Here is a 19,330-nt window from a genome sequence, read left to right as displayed (position 1 = left end):
AATATATTTATCTAGAAATATTCCTTTTAGCTGTATAGTTGTCTAGACCCTGCAGCTTGTTTTACACTGCATCTCATTTCCTGACTTAGTTCTTCATAAGGGTTTCTTTAACCCCTTATTATTCTGATTTATAACTACAGGGAGTTCTGTATTTGTGGACTGTACAGGTGATGCTATTCGGTAATGCTATATTTGGTAATAGGCTTGTTAAGGGTTTAAAAAACGAGGGTTCAGTATTTATCCACTAGCAGAAGATCTGATGCCAGTAAGGCAACAGGAATAAAAAAACAGTCAGAGACAACCAAGATGTAAAATATATTTATTTGCAAAGTGATTTTCTGAGGCTTTCGTTGTGTGTACAATCATGATGCATAATTGAGATGACTCTTAAAACTACAGTAAAATACAACATACGATGGAGTGCCTGCAGCATTGCAACACACAGACTTCACAATGTACAAACTGCTTACCATCCTACTATCTTCAGCGATTAGGGATCGTACCTGTTCTCTTCACAACACATCCTGACACCAGCAAAAAGGCCCAAAATCAGAAAACACGTTATTGTGCTCTTCACAGTTTCCTTTTATTTACCCTGTATATTCTCCCAATTCTGTGGCCATAACAGCCATTGTTACATTATTAAACACAACAAGGAAAGCTTTTAAATGTTTAGGCCTTACCTGGCTCCTGATTCGTTCACAAATGTAAGCAAGTGCTTGATCACAACTGATTGTGCATTTATAAAAATTACAATTTAGCTTCCTTAGCTTTAATTAGCAAAACGCTGCAATTAATCCACTGCTCAATTTAACAGTGTTCAATTTAACACTATTACATTGAATTTAGTAGTAAAACCTGGCACTCTTTGAGTCTGCCTTACCATGTTTCAAGTCTGGACTGCATCTGGATATATTTCGGACAGATTCAACTGACACTTTTCACGAAAATGTGTCCCACTGCTTTCTCAGGGCAGTGGTGGCCCAGCGGTTAGAGAACTGAGCTATTGATGACAGGGTTGTGTGTGTCACCGTGTCACCCTTTACCCACCCGCTGCAGCAAAGGCCGCCTAAAGATCCGGGCATGTGTGCTCACTGTCACTGGAGGTGTATGTTTGATCACTAGTTTGTATGTGTGTATGTGCGTTCACTGCACGGATGGGTTAATGGCAGAGGCCAAATTCTATCTGTGTCCAACACCAACAGTGAATATGGTTGTCTTGTCTGTACAACAGCAAATTCCTTTGGTGACAGCATATTTCATAGGGCTACAAAGCAATTAAGCTCAAATAGATCCTATCCTGAGTGTAGTTTAGTACTCCTCTTTAAATGGATCAACCATTTTTAAGCATGTTGAAGATTTTATCTATGGTTATTATCTATTATTATGGCTATGAGGGGAAAATAATCCTAATAAAGAATAATGCTGACAGATATAAATGTATGTGGTATTGACTACTAAAGAGCTGGGCCATGGTTTACGTTCTAAACAGCAACATTTCTGCATGAAATCCTATTCTAAACACTCTGGACCTCCTATAGAGGAACTGGGTTACTCTATAGAGATATTCTAATTAATGACATGCAAGACTGCCGATAAAATAGAACCAGAAGGCTCCTTATTTAATGAGGACAAATCATGGAAAAACACTGTCTGAAGTGACTACCAACCCATAAAATAAGACAACCTGTCAGTTTTTGTAGTCCTTATAGGGGAAAAAACAAAGTATTCAACACACTGTTCAGATCGGGCTCGGGTTTTTTACGCCACGTGCTGTCTCATTAGAATTATACCGCCCTGTCTGGGTAGCTCCACTCACCACTCACTTGACTTTAAGAAGGCAGAGTGTCAAAAGGAAGAACGAAGAAGCAACCAAAAAAAACCTGTCATGCCACAGGGTGTGACTCCTTTGGGCTACTCTGAAAATATACCACAGCCACTAAAAGATAGACTGCAGACAGCAGAACATGACAATGAACAGCATCATGAGTGTATGAGAGAGAGGAAAGAGAGAGAGATAGAGAGAGTCTGTTGGTGGTGCTGGAGAGTGAGCGAGAGCAAGCAAGAGATGTGAACTCAAGTAAATGTTAGCTAGCTAGTGCAAACAGGACAAATAAGAACACGTTAAAAAAGGAAAATTCAAGAATTCAGGTAGCCAAGAGGAGGAAGAAAATAGGTGCTGTGGTACTTGATCCTTCAGGTATTTGGACCAAAACATGCCACAGACATTTCACTAACTTGAGCTCTGAAAGATCGCCCCTCTCGCACCTTTGATTAAACTGCCTAACACCGAAGGTTATGAGATGCACCCACTACACTAAAACTGATTACGTCGTCCTTTGGTCTGTCTTTGTGTTGTCCTTGCGTTTGCTGTTCAAGCCTGAAGGCCGAGGGAGCGGGCTGTGTTGAGCGTGTCGTCTCTGGACAGATAACAGCCACAGAGCTGACGGAGCCCAGTGAAGGACTCTCTACCGTGCAGCACTCTCCAGTTATCAATAAAGAGAACCTAAACACAAGGGACACGACAGCTTCTTACATGAACGTGTAGCTTACATGTATGGCAAACTTCTAGCCCTTGAATGCTAATATGAAGAATGTTTAATGTCTGGTTAAAGACCATTAATCAGTAGTTTGTGCTATCCAGAGTGAATGCACATTATAACTTGCTTACCTTGCCAGGTTTGAGTTTTACCCACAGCTCGTTCTCAGGCTTCCTCAGCTCAGTAGTGAGCTGTCTGTGCGCTGCGTACCAGCGCTGCACCACATCGTGAGGAACCGTGTTGATCGCTGCGCGGTCATAGTTATTATACCTACACAACACGGAGGACAATATCATTGCACCATAAACTAGTGTGTATCTCAGTCAAAACACAACAGGCCAGCTGGAGCCTTACTATGTGTATGATGCTCATTATAGTGTTTCAAATCAGTGGGCAGTGAAAGCTCAGGTTACCGGATCATGTAGACCTCATTGTTCCAGGGGTAGACGTTGAGCACAGGGCCGATGCCGATCATGTGATTGCGGTGGTGGGCATGGTTCTCGATGTACTCGTGTTTGATAGGCACGCGTGAAAGAAGCTCAAAGTTCTCAGGCGACTGCTGGAAGACTTTGTCGGCAGCGTTGAAGCCATCCACCAGCAGAGTCCTGCCGCCGGTGCCCTCATGCCTTAGACAGTGGAACACCTGGATGCTGCAGTAAAGCCAGGGAGAGAGTATACATGATGGACAGAAATGGACAGAAACAAATCTGAAGTGCTATCTCTGAAGAAGCTATAACTCATTCATATAACTCATCATATAGGGCACTATTGTGGAGCTCTGCCTACAAAGCCAAGAATGGACCAGCCCCTCCTTACAATCTGTACCATGAGCTCTTCGAGCTTCGAGTACGGCTGCCCCTGACCCACTATCCTTTAAGATCCAGGGAAGACAACAATCCAGGCCCTTTTCTGTCCTGGCACCTAAGTGGTGGAACAAACTACATCTGAGTGTCCGAACGGCAGAGTCGCTCGCTGTCTTCAAACACCAACTGAAGACCGAGCTCTTCTAAAAGCCCATAAAGCGGCATAGGGTTGTACTCATTAAGCAAATTAGTAATGATGCCATCATAAGTGGGTTTTTTGAGAGATCGAAGCAAATGAAACAAATGATTCAGAAAAAAGATTCAATCTTGCAAAACGTTTGCATCATCGCACCACAGTGACATCTGGTGGTAAATAAGTGTGTTTTCAAAAAATGGGTTTTCATTATGGTAAAAAGAAACTGCCCAAATGATCCCAAAATGATCCCAAACAGCAGACCTAGGTCTTTTTTGAGATTATTCCATTTAACGAATGCTGTGCTGTCCTAAACAATACGACGATAACAAAAACTAAATTGTCTGTATTTGCATTTTGCATTTCTTTTGTGTTGAGTTTGTGGGGGTATGGCAATGTTGTCATGTGTCATGAAACAACCACAGTTCTAAGATCAGAGATCAGATATTTCTGAAGCATTTTGGGTCAAAACATCTTTCGAAGTTGTCATCACTACAGTTTAGGATTTTGGTTTGTTTGTCTTAATAAAGACAATCCCCCACCCCCGCTAATGTAACACGGCCCGTACGATGGCCAGTCTGTCCCTGGCTCCAGCCATGGTTTTAGGACAGTTGTGAGATAAGGTTTTAGCCTAAAACATAATATTTTAAAAGCAGACCTGGTGATTTAGGATTGTAAATATATCTGCTATAATTGCACTGTAGCCACTACAGTGAACCATTTCACAAAAAGAAATACTTATGGAAACCCTTTGCCCCATACATTACATTACAAGTACTATGTATGAGAATGTATGTACAACGTATGTCCTCTAGGTCAATATTCAAGCTTCAAGTTTGGCTCGGCTCGACCCGCCATCACTCAAAATCCGCGGAAGACAAGCGTCCAGGCTTTTTTCTGTCCTGGCACCAAAACGGTGGAACAAGCTTCCCCTGGGTGTCCAAACGGCCGAATCGCTCGCTGTCTTCAAACACAGACTGAAGACCCACCTCTTCAGAGAGTACTTGGACGAATAGCAGAGTACTATGGTCACCTTATTGACACACACACTATAAACCTCTGTCCCACTATCAATCAAACTAGGCGTGTGTGTTTGTGAGGTGTTTGACAGAAGTGTGTGTCAAAGTCAAGATTTAATATTGCTCCAAAGGGCCTCTCATAATGACAGTGCATGCATCTCTGTGAAGCCCCAAGTTGGGAAAGAGCAGTGTTGCATATGACGTCTAATCCATCTCACTTTGATAGCCTGCAAAAACAATGCCTCTAGAATGGAGACGTGACCAAAGTGGTGTAGCACCGGCCTTGCAGCAGGGGTGGTGAACTGCTGTCCCTAAACCAGGCAATTGACTGCTGGATCAGGAGCGTTTGAGTAGGAAAATCACCAAACTGCGCGGGAATCCGACCGTGCAGAACTACAGTTCGCTATCCCTGCCTTAGGGCATGAGTAAAGCATACTGCTAAAAGCCTAACAAAACAGGGGGTCACAGAGTACGTCCGTACAGCATGGGAACGCGAGCACAGCTAATGTCTAAAACTATTCAACAGTGTTTTTTTTTCTCTTCGTTGCTTTCAGTGGGTGAAGAGGAAGAGGGATCTTGACTGTCTGCCAAGTTATGAGATGGGACTAAGTGAACAGGAACTGGACCTGACAGGCCTAGAGAGTGAATCGGTCAGTGAAAGTGGATCCAGATTGCTCGGGTACACACCCACAAGGCTCTTGGAAGTACGAGGTGTCCGTGTGGCGGTCCAGGGCCAGTTTGGTGTAGGCTGTGTCTCCACGGGAGAAATCGGAGGTGAAATTCCACATGCGCCCGTACATGGTCTCTCTGGAAAGACAAGAGTATTTCATGAGCACACAAAAATTAGGAGATAGGAGTTTCCTTGGCTATTAGGAGTGTACATATCTGATCTCATGACTTGATTTGATAATGATTCTTTGGAAAGGTGTCATTAAAAACTCCAATTTCTGTGAGCAGGCAGCATGTACCGCCAGCCGCCAGCAGAGAGCCAACAAAGTAGGAAAGCTGGTGGGGTTGGATCAAAGAACTCCAAGCCCCAGAATTCCCAGGGATAATCAACGCTGACCAGACCCACCTGTGTGGCACAGTATAAATACACCTAGCCAAACACACTTTCCCGTCGCACCTTTGTAGAGGGGCGAACGGTAACAGTGGGTTTATGTTGTAAAGTGAAAAGTGAAGTTTAAGCTGTGAACAGAAAAGTGAACAGCAGTGAACAGAAAAGAGTAAAGTGAAAAGAGAAGTTCAAGTTGTGAACAGAAAAGAAAAGAGTTTAAGTTGTTAACAGCAAAAAGAGAAAAGCATTTGAGTTGTCTTTAGTTTGAGTTAACATCACTCCTGGTTTTCCTTTGTTTGTTTTCCCGCCTTTTTGTGTTGCTAAGATAAGTGCTGCACCCCTCACAGCCGTGGTGGCACAGTGGAAATACACTGGGCTCCCATTACCAGGGTTAGTTCAAGCCCAACAGTCACCAAGCACACACCACAAAAGGAGTTGTCTCATTTCATCATAAAAAAACAAACTTTAACTGCACTTGAGTCCAAACCCCACACCACACCGTAACAGAAAGGTGCGACCAACAATGGACTCAGCAGAGTTGGCGCCAATTAAGGAAACCTTACAAAATCAAGGCACAGCCATCGGCCGCCATGAGCAGCTGCTATTGGTGATCACAGAGCGGTTGAACCAGCTGGTTACAGTTCAGGCTGAGGCCACACAGGCCCGCCCTGAGACTGCCGCACAGCCGGTCCCACTCCCTCCTCCTGAGGTAGCCACGGTTGGACATGAGGCCCACTTGGTTACACCTGAGCGTTACACTGGAGAATCGGACAAATGCAGAGGATTCCTGCTGCAATGCAGTCTCGCATTTGAGCAGCAACCTTCCCGGTTCCCCACAGAGCGCTACATGGTGTCACTGCTCACGGACCGAGCTCTAGCGTGGGCTACGGCCCTGTGGGAGCAGAACTCTCCTGACTGCCTCACTGATCCAAGATGGCACCGCAGATGGCGACTCTGGTCAGAAGCTCCGTCGTGCTTTGTTTGTTTTTGTTGTCACGTGTGAGCCTAACACGGTCACATACAGCGCTGAGGATCTTCTCAGCATCAGGCACTCCATGCCAAATGGAATTCCTCCCGATTTCTCTTTATCGGACTGTTTTCTGGACGTTGTAGTGAGTGGAGTAGCTGCGCTCCTCAGCCGCAGACGCAGGCGGACGTGCAGACGTGGGAAACGCAGCGGAGCGCTCGCCAAACTCCGCCAGCGCGGACTGCGCACAGCGCTTCCCAGCATGCACCTGGCCAACCTCCGCTCACTAGGCAACAAAATGGACGAACTTTCACTTCTGAACCGGACCAACAAGGACTTTTCTCTCTCTGCGGCGCTGTGCTTCACTGAGACCTGGCTCACCGAGGCCGCCCCGGACAGCGCGCTCCAGCTCGCGGGATTTCATCTCCACAGAGACTTCGGGGAAGCTTAGAGGCGGAGGAATCTGCTTCTACATCAACCGCGGCTGGTGTACAGACGTCACGGTGTTCATGAAAACATGCAGTCCTGATCTGGAGTCTGTGTTTATACTCTGTAAACCCTTTTACTGCCCGCGGGAATTCTCCTCCGTGGTGCTCGTCGGAGTTTATATCCCACCAAGCGCGAGCGAAACACCAGAGCGAAACTTACTAGTGAGCTGCTCAAATACAGACAGCATGTTACCTGCCCCACCAGGGAGAGTAATATACTAGACTGCATAATATATATATATTATATTAATAAATAAATATATATATTAATATGCTATACTGTACTAAAGGGTGCATATAGCTCTGTTCCCCGATCTGACCACTCTATGGTCCATCTTCTCCCAACCTACAGACAGAAGCTCAAGTGGGCCAAGCCTGAGGTTAGTACTGTGAAGAAGTGGACCAGAGAGGCTTCAGGACTGTATGGAGTTAACAGACTGGTGTGTGTTTGAGGACTCTACAAGCGGCCTGGATGAATATACTGATACAGTGACGTCCTACATCAGCTTCTGTAAGGACATCTGTGTTCCGACTAGGACTCGCATTAGATACAATAATGACAAGCCCTGGTTTAACGCCAAACTGAAGCACCTGCGACAGTCCAAGGAGAACGCATTTAGGAGTGGAGACCGTGCGCTCTACAACAAGGCTAGGAACACACTGAACAGAGAGATCAGAGCTGCAAAGAAGAGCTACTCCACCAAGCTGAGCAGACTGATGTCCACTAACGAGCCTTCAGCCGTCTGGAAGTGTCTACACAACCTCTCAGGTTACAAACGACCACTCCACCAGACAATGGACAACCTAAACACTTTCTACTGTAGGTTTGAAAAGCCCAGCTCCACTCAACAACACAACACCACTTCACACCCTTCTGACTCCCAGCCATCCATACAGCCCCCCCTGAAGATCTGTGAAGCAGACGTGCACCGACTCTTCAAAAAACAAAGAGTGAAGAAGGCACCAGGCCCAGACGGAGTGTCACCCTCCTGCCTGAGGAATTGTGCAGACCAGCTTGCTCCTGTCTTCACCAAGATCTTCAATAAATCACTGGAGCAGAGTGTCGTACCGGCGTGCTTCAAGCGCTCCACAATAATTCCCATCTCCAAAAAGCCAACCACCTTTGGACTGAATGACTACAGACCTGTCGCACTGACCTCTGTGGTCATGAAATCCTTCAAGAGGCTGGTTCTCACCCACCTGAAGGAGATCACCAACTCCCAACTAGACCCCCTACAGTTCGCGTATCAGGTCTGTGGACGATGCAGTGAACATGGAACTTCACCACATCCTCCAGCACCTCAACCAGCCAAGTACATATGCAAGAGTTTTGTTCTTGGACTTCAGCTCCGCCTTCAACACAATCATCCCCGGACATCTACACACCAAACTGACCCACCTCAGTGTGCCAGCCTCCACCTGCCAGTGGATCACAAACTTCCTCACTGGCAGAGAGCAGCAGGTGAGGCTGGGAAAGATCACCTCAGGAACCAGGACCATCAGCACAGGAGCTCCACAAGGCTGTGTTCTCTCCCCGCTGCTCTTCTCACTCTACACAAATGAGTGTACCTCCACGGACCCCTCAGTCAAAATCCTGAAGTTTGCAGATGATTTGACAGTCATTGGTCTCATCCGGGACAATGACGGGTTGTGGAGGAGGTGGTCCTCTGGAGCTATCAGAACAACCTGGAGCTGAACACAGCCAAGACAGTGGAGATGAGAGTGGACTTCAGGAGAAGTCCTCCAACCCTTCCAGCACTCACCATCCTCAACAGTACTGTAACGGCTGTGGACTCCTACAAGTTCCTGGGCACAATAATCTCCAAGGACTTGAAATGGGACTGTAACATCAGCACCATCGTCAAGAGAGCTCAGCAGAGGCTGTACTTCCTGCGTCAGCTGAGGAAGTTCAACCTGCCCAAGGAGCTGATGGTGCAGTTCTACACCGCCACCATAGAATCTGTCCTCACCGCATCCATCACAGTGTGGGGCAGCTCAGCCACCAAACACGACACCCACCGACTACAGCGCCTCATCAGGTCTGCAGAGAGAACCATCGGTGTGAAGTTGCCCTCCCTACCGGACCTGCACACGGCCAGAACCAGGAAGCGTGCAGAGAACATTGTCCATGATCCGTCACACCCTGGACATCACCTGTTCCAGTATCTTCCCTAAGGTCGGTGTTTCAGCCAGTTAAAGATCAAGACCTCTAGACTACAGAGAAGCTTCTTCCCACACGCCATCACACTCATGAACAGCTGAACATTACAACAATACTACTGCTACTGTAACCAAAAACAAATTCCTTGTATGTGTAAGCATACTTGGCCAATAAAGTCCGATTCTGATTCTGATTCTGCTCAGGCGTTCACTAAGGCATTATGTCAGACGTTTTACCAGCCATTAGAGGGAAGAGACGCTGGCCCACGGCTGCTAGACCTCACCCAGGGTGCACGCTCTGTAGCAGAATATGCTATAGACTTTCGCTCTCTGGCAGCGGAGAGTGCTTGGGGTGAAGAGGCCTTGAGGCTGATCTTTCTGCGAGGTCTCAATGGCAAGATAAAGGATGAGCTGGCCACTCGTGACCTACCCTCTACACTCTGCGACCTCTATGACGTGTGCATCCGCCTGGACAACCGCATAAATCAGAGGGCCAGAGAAAGAGCACGTAACCCTCGTGCTACAGGGTTGGGAACCCCCACCACGGGAGGCTCCTGAGCCCGTGCAACTGGGATGTGCCCGGTTACCCGGTTATCTACCAACCCGTCCCGTCCTGGGGGACAGGTCTAAGACAGTCCTTCGTAAGTCGGGGAAACGAGAGGGTCTAACCCGAGCGGGGGACTCGGCCTTAGACCATGTGGTATCCCCCATCTCAGGACTTCACCTCCCAGTTACTCTAGCCTGGACCTCCCAACATAAATCGCTGACAGCCTTTGTGGATTCTGGGGCTGCAGGCAATTTTGTGGACAGCTCACTGGCTGCTAGTCTCGGCCTTCCCGTGGACCCCCTGGAGCGCCCACTACCCGTCCATGCCATAGATGGGAGGATTGTGGGTTCTGGTCCTGTGACCCATCGCACCCAACCGATAACACTGCGGATTGGGGCCCACACTGAGCAGGTGGAATTGTACCTGACTCAGGCACCTCATCTGCAGTTGGTGCTGGGCTACCCCTGGTTGGAACTCCACAACCCACGAATAGATTGGACAACCCGCTCAGTCTATGCTTGGGGGCCACATTGTCAGGGGGCCTGTCTGGGTCACAAGGAAGGACCCCCTCAGAGAGACCCTAAGCCAGAGTCAGTCATTCCTCATCTGGACAGGGTTCCTAAGGTGTACTGGGATCTCTGTGCTGTGTTCCGTAAGGAGGAATCGCAAATCCTGCCCCCTCACAGGCCTTATGACTGTGCCATAGATCTCCTACCGGGGACTACTCCCCCGAGGGGGCGCCTGTTTGCAATTTCTCCTCTGGAACGTTCTGCCATGGACTCCTACATTTAAGGAGGCACTGGAGTCTGGTTTCATACGTCCATCCTCATCCCCCGCTGGGGCTGGTTTCTTCTTTGTGGGGAAGAAAGATGGCGGACTCCGCCCATGCATTAATTATCGAGGCCTGAACGCGATCACTGTGAAAGACCGCTATCCCCTCCCCCTCATGTCGACGGCCTTTGAGGCACTGCAGCAGGCATCAGTCTTTACCAAACTGGACCTACGCAGTGCCTACAACCTGGTCCGCATACGACAGGGGGGTGAGTGGAAAACCGCTTTCATCACCCCTACAGGGCATTATGAGTATCGCGTCATGCCTTTCGGCCTTATGAATGCCCCAGCGGTTTTCCAGCGTCTTATCAACGACTTATCAACGACCGCTTCGTATATGTCTACCTCGATGACATTATTATACAGCCAGTCCCTGGAGGAACACGTGGGACACGTCAGGCGAGTCCTCCAACTGCTCTTGGAGAACCATCTTCATCAAGTTGGAGAAGTCTGTGTTCCACACAGAGACTGTGTCGTTCCTGGGGTTTATAATCTCCAAAGGCACCCTTCAAATGGATCCAACCAAGATTCAGGCCGTCAAGGACTGGCCTCGTCCTTCTTCTCTCAGGCAAGTCCAGTCCTTCCTGGGGTTCGCTAACTTCTTTCGCCGTTTTGTGCGGAACTTCAGTATGGTGGCGGTCCCCCTCACTGCCCTGACTCGAAAGACCCCAGGCCCCTTTCGTTGGTCCATGGAGGCTCAAAGGGCCTTTGAAGAGATTAAAGTGAGGTTGACCTCACCCCCGGTTTTACAGCTACCGGACCCCAATGAACCGTTTGTCATCTAGGTAGACGCCTCAGATGTAGTCCTATCGGCCGGGTTAAAAAAAAAACACCAAGCCAGATGCCTTATCCCGGCGGTGGGAACCCTGGAGATCCAATCCAGAGCCAGAACCAATCATCCCAGTTGCTCCCCTCCGCTGGAACATTGAGCAGGACATAGTGCAAGCTCTCCGACGGGAGCCTGACCCCGGGGGGTGGTCCTCCGGGTCGGCAATATGTGCCCTCCGCAGTTCGCCAGGCGCTTCTGCAATGGGGGCCATTTTCTGGCGGTCCGGACATTGGAGTTCCTCCGGAGACGCTTCTGGTGGCCAGGAATGGACAAGGACACACGTGCCTATGTTGCCTCATGTGAAGTGTGTACCAAAAACAAGACACTCCGGTCCCGACCACCTGGCCTTTTACATCCATTGCCGACTCCGGCTCGTCCGTGGTCCCATGTGTCCCTGGACTTCGTGACGAGTCTTCCACCATCCAAAGGCAACATGGTTATAATGGTGGTCGTGGACTGTTTCTCCAAGGCATGCAAGTTTGTTGCATTGCCCAAACTCCCCTCGGCCCAAGAGACAGCAGAATTGCTGCTGCAGCACGTAGTGAGGGTGCACGGAATGCCTTGCGACCTAGTGTCGGATCAGGGACCCCAATTCGCCAGCCGGTTTTGGAGGGCCTTCTGCCAGTTGATGGGAGCCACGGTCAGCCTTACTTCAGGTTTCCACCCTGAATCGAATGGACAGGCTGAACGAAGCAACCAAGACCTTGGCCAGCTGCTCCGCTGCTTGACGACAGGGAACCCAGCCTCTTGGGAAGACTGGGCGGAGTATGCTCACAACACGCTGCACTTGAGTCCAAACCCCGCACCACACCGTAACAATTTTACAATGATTCAATATAATTATTTTGTTATGAATGAATACACTTCTAAAACCATCAACATTCACGTCACAAAAGTAATTAGCAATTTTAAAGCATGGTCATACGCTGTCATTCATTTTATTTATACTGACTAATAAGCTCAACAAACACACTAGGAGAAACCTTCTGCTTTGCAAAGTTGCAGGTGGATGCTCAGTACAAGACTGGTAAGGCTCAAAAATCTACCTGACTTCCACTGCGGCTTTGCAAACATAGACCCAGTCATCTAAATGACCATTTGGGACGAATGACTGCATACGACCTAATGTGATAAATAGCAATTTGGTTTGTAAGGACTGAACTCATCCATTAATTAAGGTGCTTTGCAAACACTGACTCAAACTCTGATTTCCCAGAGTTTCCCACGGCTACCACTCTCATTGTACTAATTACAGCTAAAAAAAGAAAGGATTAGCAAAACTGAAGTTCATTCTTTCAGACATACACCACCTGCAGTGTGTCCAAGTTGCCAGATCCCATATTGGCAAGGAAGCAGAACCATCACATGCACAGAAGCTGCTTGCTACGGAAAAAGGTCGTCCAAATACCTCGACTGCGAAGTTGAAGGCTTAAAGCGCCAGTCAGGCCAGTTTTTTTGGCATTGCAACAACAGAGCTTCTTGAAAAACAACACACCCTCTAAAATACACATGCACTCTACATTTACCGTGCTCTGTTTAAAACAGGGGCAAGTCTAACAGTCATGGAGATGTTTTGCTTTGATAAAGCTTTAAGAATCTTGAAAAGTTTGTCTGACTAGCTTTTAAAGGATTAACGAATACAACAATACTGTGCTACAGTGTGTTTGACTACCAAACAGCCCAAAGAAAAGCAACATTCAAAAACATTCAGTAACTTTAATAAATAAGTGTAGTTGCAGTACCACTGCTATTCAGCTGAAATTACCTTAATATCTGCATTAATTACTAATAAACTGTGGTCTGATCAATATTTTCCACTCCACTAATTTGCCACCCCCATAGAGGCGCTGTTTGTGTCTTTTATTGCAAACATTCGCAGTGCAGGCTAGAAAAAGTAAGTGAACCACTGTGTTAATGACTTCCAAGGGTTTCAGTTAAATATATGTGATAGGAAGTGAGCGTTTCACTGGTGCATTACCCACTGAATTTAGGCACACAAAGCCCGGTCCTTGACGAATCTGTTCTTAAGAAAGACTAGTTAGTGTGAGGAGTAGTGACAGTTGTAATAGCAGTAGTACTAGTAATTGTAGTAGTACTAGAAGGAGGAGTAACAGTAGTAACAGCAGTTATAATTGTAATACTAAGAGGAGGAGGAGTAACAGTAGTAACAGCAGTTATAGTAGTAGTAGTAGTACTAGAAATAGTAGTACTAAGGAGGAGGAGTAGCTGTAGTAATAGGGTAGTAAAGGATATGTCTGTCTCCTTACTTGGCTGACAGCTTCTACCATATTCCCAAAATTGGATGAATTGTGGGTTTGTCTTATGTTTGGTGAACTGTTTTTGATACTGTGTAATAGCACAAGTTAATCTGCATTAAATTTAAATAGAAAGTGTGGCTAATTCAATTTGCAACACTCTATGGCCAAATATATGTGGACAACCCTTCTAATGAATGCACCGAGCTACTTTCCATTGCACCCATTGCTGACACAAATCTGCAAATGCTCACACACACACAGCTTGTCTAGTCCCTGTAGAGAAGTATTGTTAATAGAATAGGACTCTCTGGAGCAGATGAATATGGCCCTTTTGGCACCATGCTTTAAAATGCCAGGCGTGGGCTAGAGTAACGTTACAGAGCTACAGCACAGAACGCCATCTCACCTGATCAGGCTAACTCTTTGGGTTGCTGTCTCAGTGGCTTCCAGTGTGGCTGGGACATCTTCCACAAACGCAATGCCGTACATCAAGAAGTTTTTCAGGAACCTCTTCTGCTCCTCATCACAGCTCATGAACTTCTCCCAGTTGGCTGAAGGCACCTTGGCATTGGTGTAGATCTCAGAGTTCCACAGGATGCGTGGCTGCACGGCACTCTCTTTTTGACCCTCGTAGCTGTTCTCGACCAGCCAGGTCAGATTGTAGCGCGTAACATGACCATCGGGCCCTGGGAGCAACGAAAAGACAGAATAGTGCCATGTCTCTAAACCCATCCCTACAGACGTGAGCGGGAAGTACCTCTGGAAACTAGTGAGGAACCTTTACAACCACATTTAAAAATGGTCTTGAATATCTGGTTGTTTTCTTGCTCCAATACACTTTTTCGACTGATTACCCAGTATTTCCTGAGCACCTTCCCAAGAGAATTCAGGGTTCATTCGCACAGATTTCAGATTTTCGCTGATGTTCTTAAAGCATATACCAATCACACCCTTCAATTTAGCCTTACTAGGAATCCTACAAAATGGAAAAGCCTTCAGTGACAGCCAGGAAATGCAGCCTCACTCAGCTGCAAGGACCTGGAGATAATGACAAACAGAAACTATCCATAATAAATAATCCAATTATCTGTAAAGGGACATGGTACAGGGTTTGTGATAATCCAGTCAGAGGTGGCATCGAAGGGGAAACATTTAGCAAACATTGCGCAAATAGCTTCTGTCCTTAACAGACAGACAAACAGATCTGCAGATAAGGCTATTCCTTATCCAGCATACATGTCCTGTGACAAGTGGCACCTTAGTGTCTGATTCAATTATTTCTATGACCCGGAGAGGATGTCGTCATTATCCCGGCAGTCTAAATCACAGCCCTAGGACAAAATGACAAAACACCAGCACAAAATAGCTTATCTTTTCCAGGTCTCCAGGAAAGTGGGTAGTGGTTACTAAATAACAACCTTTAACTGCGATTAAACAGTACCGCTTAGAAGTGAACTGCACTGCACCGTCTCAGAAGCGAATGGCATAGCTGCTCCGTCAGCAGTCCTTCCCCACTCCGCTCCTGATAAGAGTCAAAGTTCTGTCTTTTTTTATTATGCCTTATCTTTGCTCTGTTAAGAGATATCCATCTTTGCATTGGCAATTTTTGCAATTTTTCTTCTCAAGTCAGATCTCCAGGGCAGCTCCAAAAGCCCTCTGGGGATTCAGAACCAAGGGGGTTTCACTTCCATGTCCAAGTGAAAACAAGATAACAAATAAATGGTGTGTGGTCTGTAAGCTAAGCAGCTGAGAATTCGGGGTCTGAAAACTATACCAAAGGGAATGCAGCTTTGAGTTGTGCTGCTTCTTCCGTAGTAGGAGACTTTATGTCACAGATAAACACCTTCAGCCCATTTAGAAATGCCACTATCAGGAGAGGAGTGATACGCTCAGCCCACGTCTGATTCAATATTCTCACAATACTGTGAACAGAAACGGACTGAAGAACAATCATATAAGGAATTCGCCATGATCCATCTGCAAGCCTCCATGATACACTATCCCATTTTTCCTTTGAAATATCATGATGTTACTATGTGTTGTTACACCCCTAGCCACTACTACCACTTACTTTTTTGATGATTGAATAATCAGATTTTTAAAAGGTCAAACAATAGAAATGGATGTAAGATATTATTATCATCATGCATCAAGCTGCATGCAGGTAATATTAGCTTGATTCCTTGGGAAAGCAAAATTTTAATATAATTAATTTACATTTAATCTGAACTGTCAACATTTCAAACTTTTAATTACATTTTAAATATTTAGTCAATTAATCGCAACAGGCCCCAATACCAATTCCGGCCTGGGAGAGCCAGAGTGCCTTTTGGTAACAACAAAATCTGGTAATTCATAGATAGTGTCGCTTGTAATTTGTAAATCAACACAAAGCTAAAAATTAAATGTTTTATTCATTAGATAAACAATAAAGTAGCTTTTCAAGTTAGCTTGTTAAAGCATAACGATAAGTATGGTTGTAAGCTAACTAATAAAAGGCAAACATGTCCTAGAACATGTCCGAAAAGCATGTGCGAATAGTCTTCTTTCAACGGTCTTCAACTTCCTGCAGTTTGGTTAAAAATACTGCAAAGTGAATAACTGCTAGCTTACGTCCATAATGCTATCTGGGGAAGAAGCCTGTATATCCTCAGTGTCTGGACATTTGGAAACACATTTTAGTGGAATCAAACTGTCTTAAACCTCCTTTATCAACAAATCCAGTTGACTGTGAGGACTTACACGTGAGGAAAAGGTTCTCCTCGTCCACCCGGGTCTTCACAGGCTTGATGCGGAGTTCAATGCTGGCGGTGTCCAGGTTGCGTTGGTTGGTTTTGGAGTTGAAGCAGGAGGCGGAGCGGCAGTGGTCCCTCAGCCACACGTAGTCAAAGTGCCTCACCACGCCACCATAGCTGAGCTCTGCGGATGATGGTATTGTTGTCATTCCACAGCACTCATACACAGTCACCTATTAGCCAGTTATGAACTGCAGTGTTTCTAAGGAGGACAACTTGTTTGGACTGGAACGCTGTCAGCACTTGCACCAAAGAGGATTTGATGAGCTTGTTGAGTCACGTAACTGTGACCGTTTAACAAACCTGAACTCCTCATACTCCATATAGAAATGACACTGCAGGGTATTTAGAGCCCAGTATCATTTGAAGTCGTTTAAGTACGTGTGCAAGTGAAAAATAAAGGCATACCAAAGCAGTCATCCAGCAGCCGATAGGAGCTAGCAGTGGATTGAGGATCGGTGTGTTGCCATCTTTGGCTCCTTAACTGGGTTGGTTTGCATCCAGCTTGAGACAATGTCTGCAGAGGCCCTCGCAGGCTGACGAACATTCGGGTTAGGGACATCATCTGCAAAATCAAGAGCGATTAAACATATATATCAGACCAACTCATCAGCAACTCTTTATCTACTCAGGAATCTGTTTCTGCTTTTTGGAGCACTGATCTTTGATCTCCAAAGGATGAATATATGGACACACAGAGGGAGAACACAAATCACATTACATACATACAGACCCCTTCGCTTATCTGATTCCTAGTCAAGACCATCTTTAAGTACAAGTTATTCATTTTTCAGCTTCAGGAAAAACATATATTAAGCATAAAATTACACAGAAGCTTCACAACACCGAAGCACAATATCACCCTTTACCTTTATTACAGCTTTCACGAAGACTCCCTTTCAGAGTTTCTCCAACAATCTGCAGGGAGACCTTCCTAACTTCAGTCTTAGAAGTTGATGCACTTTCAGCTTCTAATCATCCCAAGTCATCCCAAACACATCCCAGACTCGGGGGTGGCTAGTCAAATATTTAGAGAGCACCAACAGCTGCAGCAGTCTGACTTGATCAAATGTTCAAAAAGAAGGTTTCTTGATTACCTTCACATTATTTCAGAGTCGTATTGCCACGGTAAAAGGATGAACCTGTATACCTGTTACACCTACCTAGTTATGGTGGTCTACCAGGTCTTACGTGGATGTTAGGGGTCTTATTTCTCAGTTCATTCTCTGTATCTTTTAATCTGTTTTAATACTCCAGATTTCTCTTATTTTCCTTTGAAAAAGAAATGACTCTGAAAAATGTATAACTTAGGTGGTCTTTGCACTTTTTCTGGTACAAATACATAAAAAAAATGTAAAGTCATAATAATAAAAACAATAAAAAATATATAGTATAGTTGTATTTACATTGTAATAATACTAACTGATTTGCCACAGATCTGAGCTTCAGCTCAACACGGATATATGCACTTGGGTTCAGCATTTCTGAAAGTTTACCATGTAATGTTTTTGAACGCCAAGCTGTTATTAAACAGCTTTTTGCATAAAGTTATATACATTTTTTATTTAAATTAGATTATACACAAGTTAAAAGTAGTTTGCTTGCATTAAAATAAGCGTGGGAAAGAAGTGGGAAAGTGCTTGACTGCAGTGCACTCCAGCATATGCATATGAGCACAGATAGGCATAGCCTGTTACATTAATGTACACAAATCTTTGGGAACTATTACATAACATTTAGCTCTTTTTCCCCTTATTTTTGTCTGATATTTATTAGCACTCAACTAACTGGTCTAGCTGAAACTGCTTGAGAAGTAACAGCACGTGCTTAAGGATAAATGTAGGATAGTCTATAAAAGCAAGGCTGAAAGTACAGCATTTTATTTATCCCTCTGGACTGAAGTAGGGAAATCTATCCGTGGTGAGTCGGACTGTGAGTGAGGGTATTTATTTTTCTACGGGGTGTTTCCATCTGCAGCTGTAGCTGTAGCTCCACGCTCAGCGCTGCGGCTCCACAGCTTCCTGTTGCATGAGGCTGGACTGCGCTGGAGCCTTTTAATAACCCCCTCATCAGCTAACGGACTGAGCACTTCAGCTCGACAGCTGGCTATATAAAAAAATCTGATCGCAAGATAGCCTGTTACGACACACACACACACACACACACACACACACACACACACTATCTCTCACACACACTAGATAACAAATGCCACGCGCTACTCACTTCTACTGAGGATTGTTAGCTAGCTAGAAAGATGGCTCCTCTAAGGACCCTCGCTCTTGCAGCTCCGAAGTGACCTTTAAGTCCCTCTGTTTTCTAGAAGACATGAGTTCACCGTCACGAACATTAATAATTAGCTAAACTTCAGCCTCTTCTTCGCCATCGCTGCCTTCACAGACGCCGTGGACCGCCCGAGCTGGCAGGCAGCAGGCAGCAGGCAAAGCCCCACGCTATTTTCTTTCCCACCCTTTTTCGGGGTAAGCCCCTCCCCCTTTGCGCCCCGGTTGGCTAATGGAATTGAATCTACTGCGCTGCGATTGGCTCGTCGGGCACACTCACCAGCAGTGCAGCGCTGGGTAGCCAATCCTGGCGCAGGAAGCGGGATTTCGCCGATGGGAAAATCAGCAACGCGTCCACACAGTCGCGCGCAGTCGGATTAAGGTTGTGTGAGCTGCGGGGTTTGAACGCAGGGCTCTGTCAAAGCACGCACGAGTTAGCTGTGCTTCAGAGAGTTGACCTCAGTCTCTGTTAGAAATCGAAACACGGGGGTAATTATATCAGACAGAGAACAGAGTACAGGGGCCCTGGGCTGTTCAGAATTGCAATTGGTGGAGCTGTTT

The 19,330-nt window shown here is 46.0% G+C and overlaps 1 protein-coding gene across 1 annotated transcript; it reads right to left on the bottom strand.

Annotated features, from left to right (window-relative positions):
* Positions 1-303: 303 nt before the first annotated feature.
* Positions 304-18,913, bottom strand: tmlhe (trimethyllysine hydroxylase, epsilon). Its single transcript, XM_072661711.1, has 8 exons — positions 18,714-18,913; positions 16,896-17,052; positions 16,435-16,611; positions 14,099-14,378; positions 5,243-5,362; positions 2,954-3,190; positions 2,672-2,810; positions 304-2,506 (listed from the first exon to the last, which is right to left on the bottom strand). The coding sequence occupies exons 2-8, from the start codon at positions 17,050-17,052 to the stop codon at positions 2,375-2,377; spliced, it is 1,242 nt and encodes a 413-aa protein (XP_072517812.1). The 5' UTR covers positions 18,714-18,913; the 3' UTR covers positions 304-2,374.
* Between the last annotated feature and the right edge of the window lie 417 nt (positions 18,914-19,330).

This window comes from Salminus brasiliensis, chromosome 18 (assembly GCF_030463535.1).
Source record: "Salminus brasiliensis chromosome 18, fSalBra1.hap2, whole genome shotgun sequence".
Lineage (NCBI taxonomy): Eukaryota > Metazoa > Chordata > Actinopteri > Characiformes > Bryconidae > Salminus > Salminus brasiliensis.
Note: the sequence above shows the minus strand (reverse complement) of the source record. Positions and strands in the feature narration are given on the sequence as shown.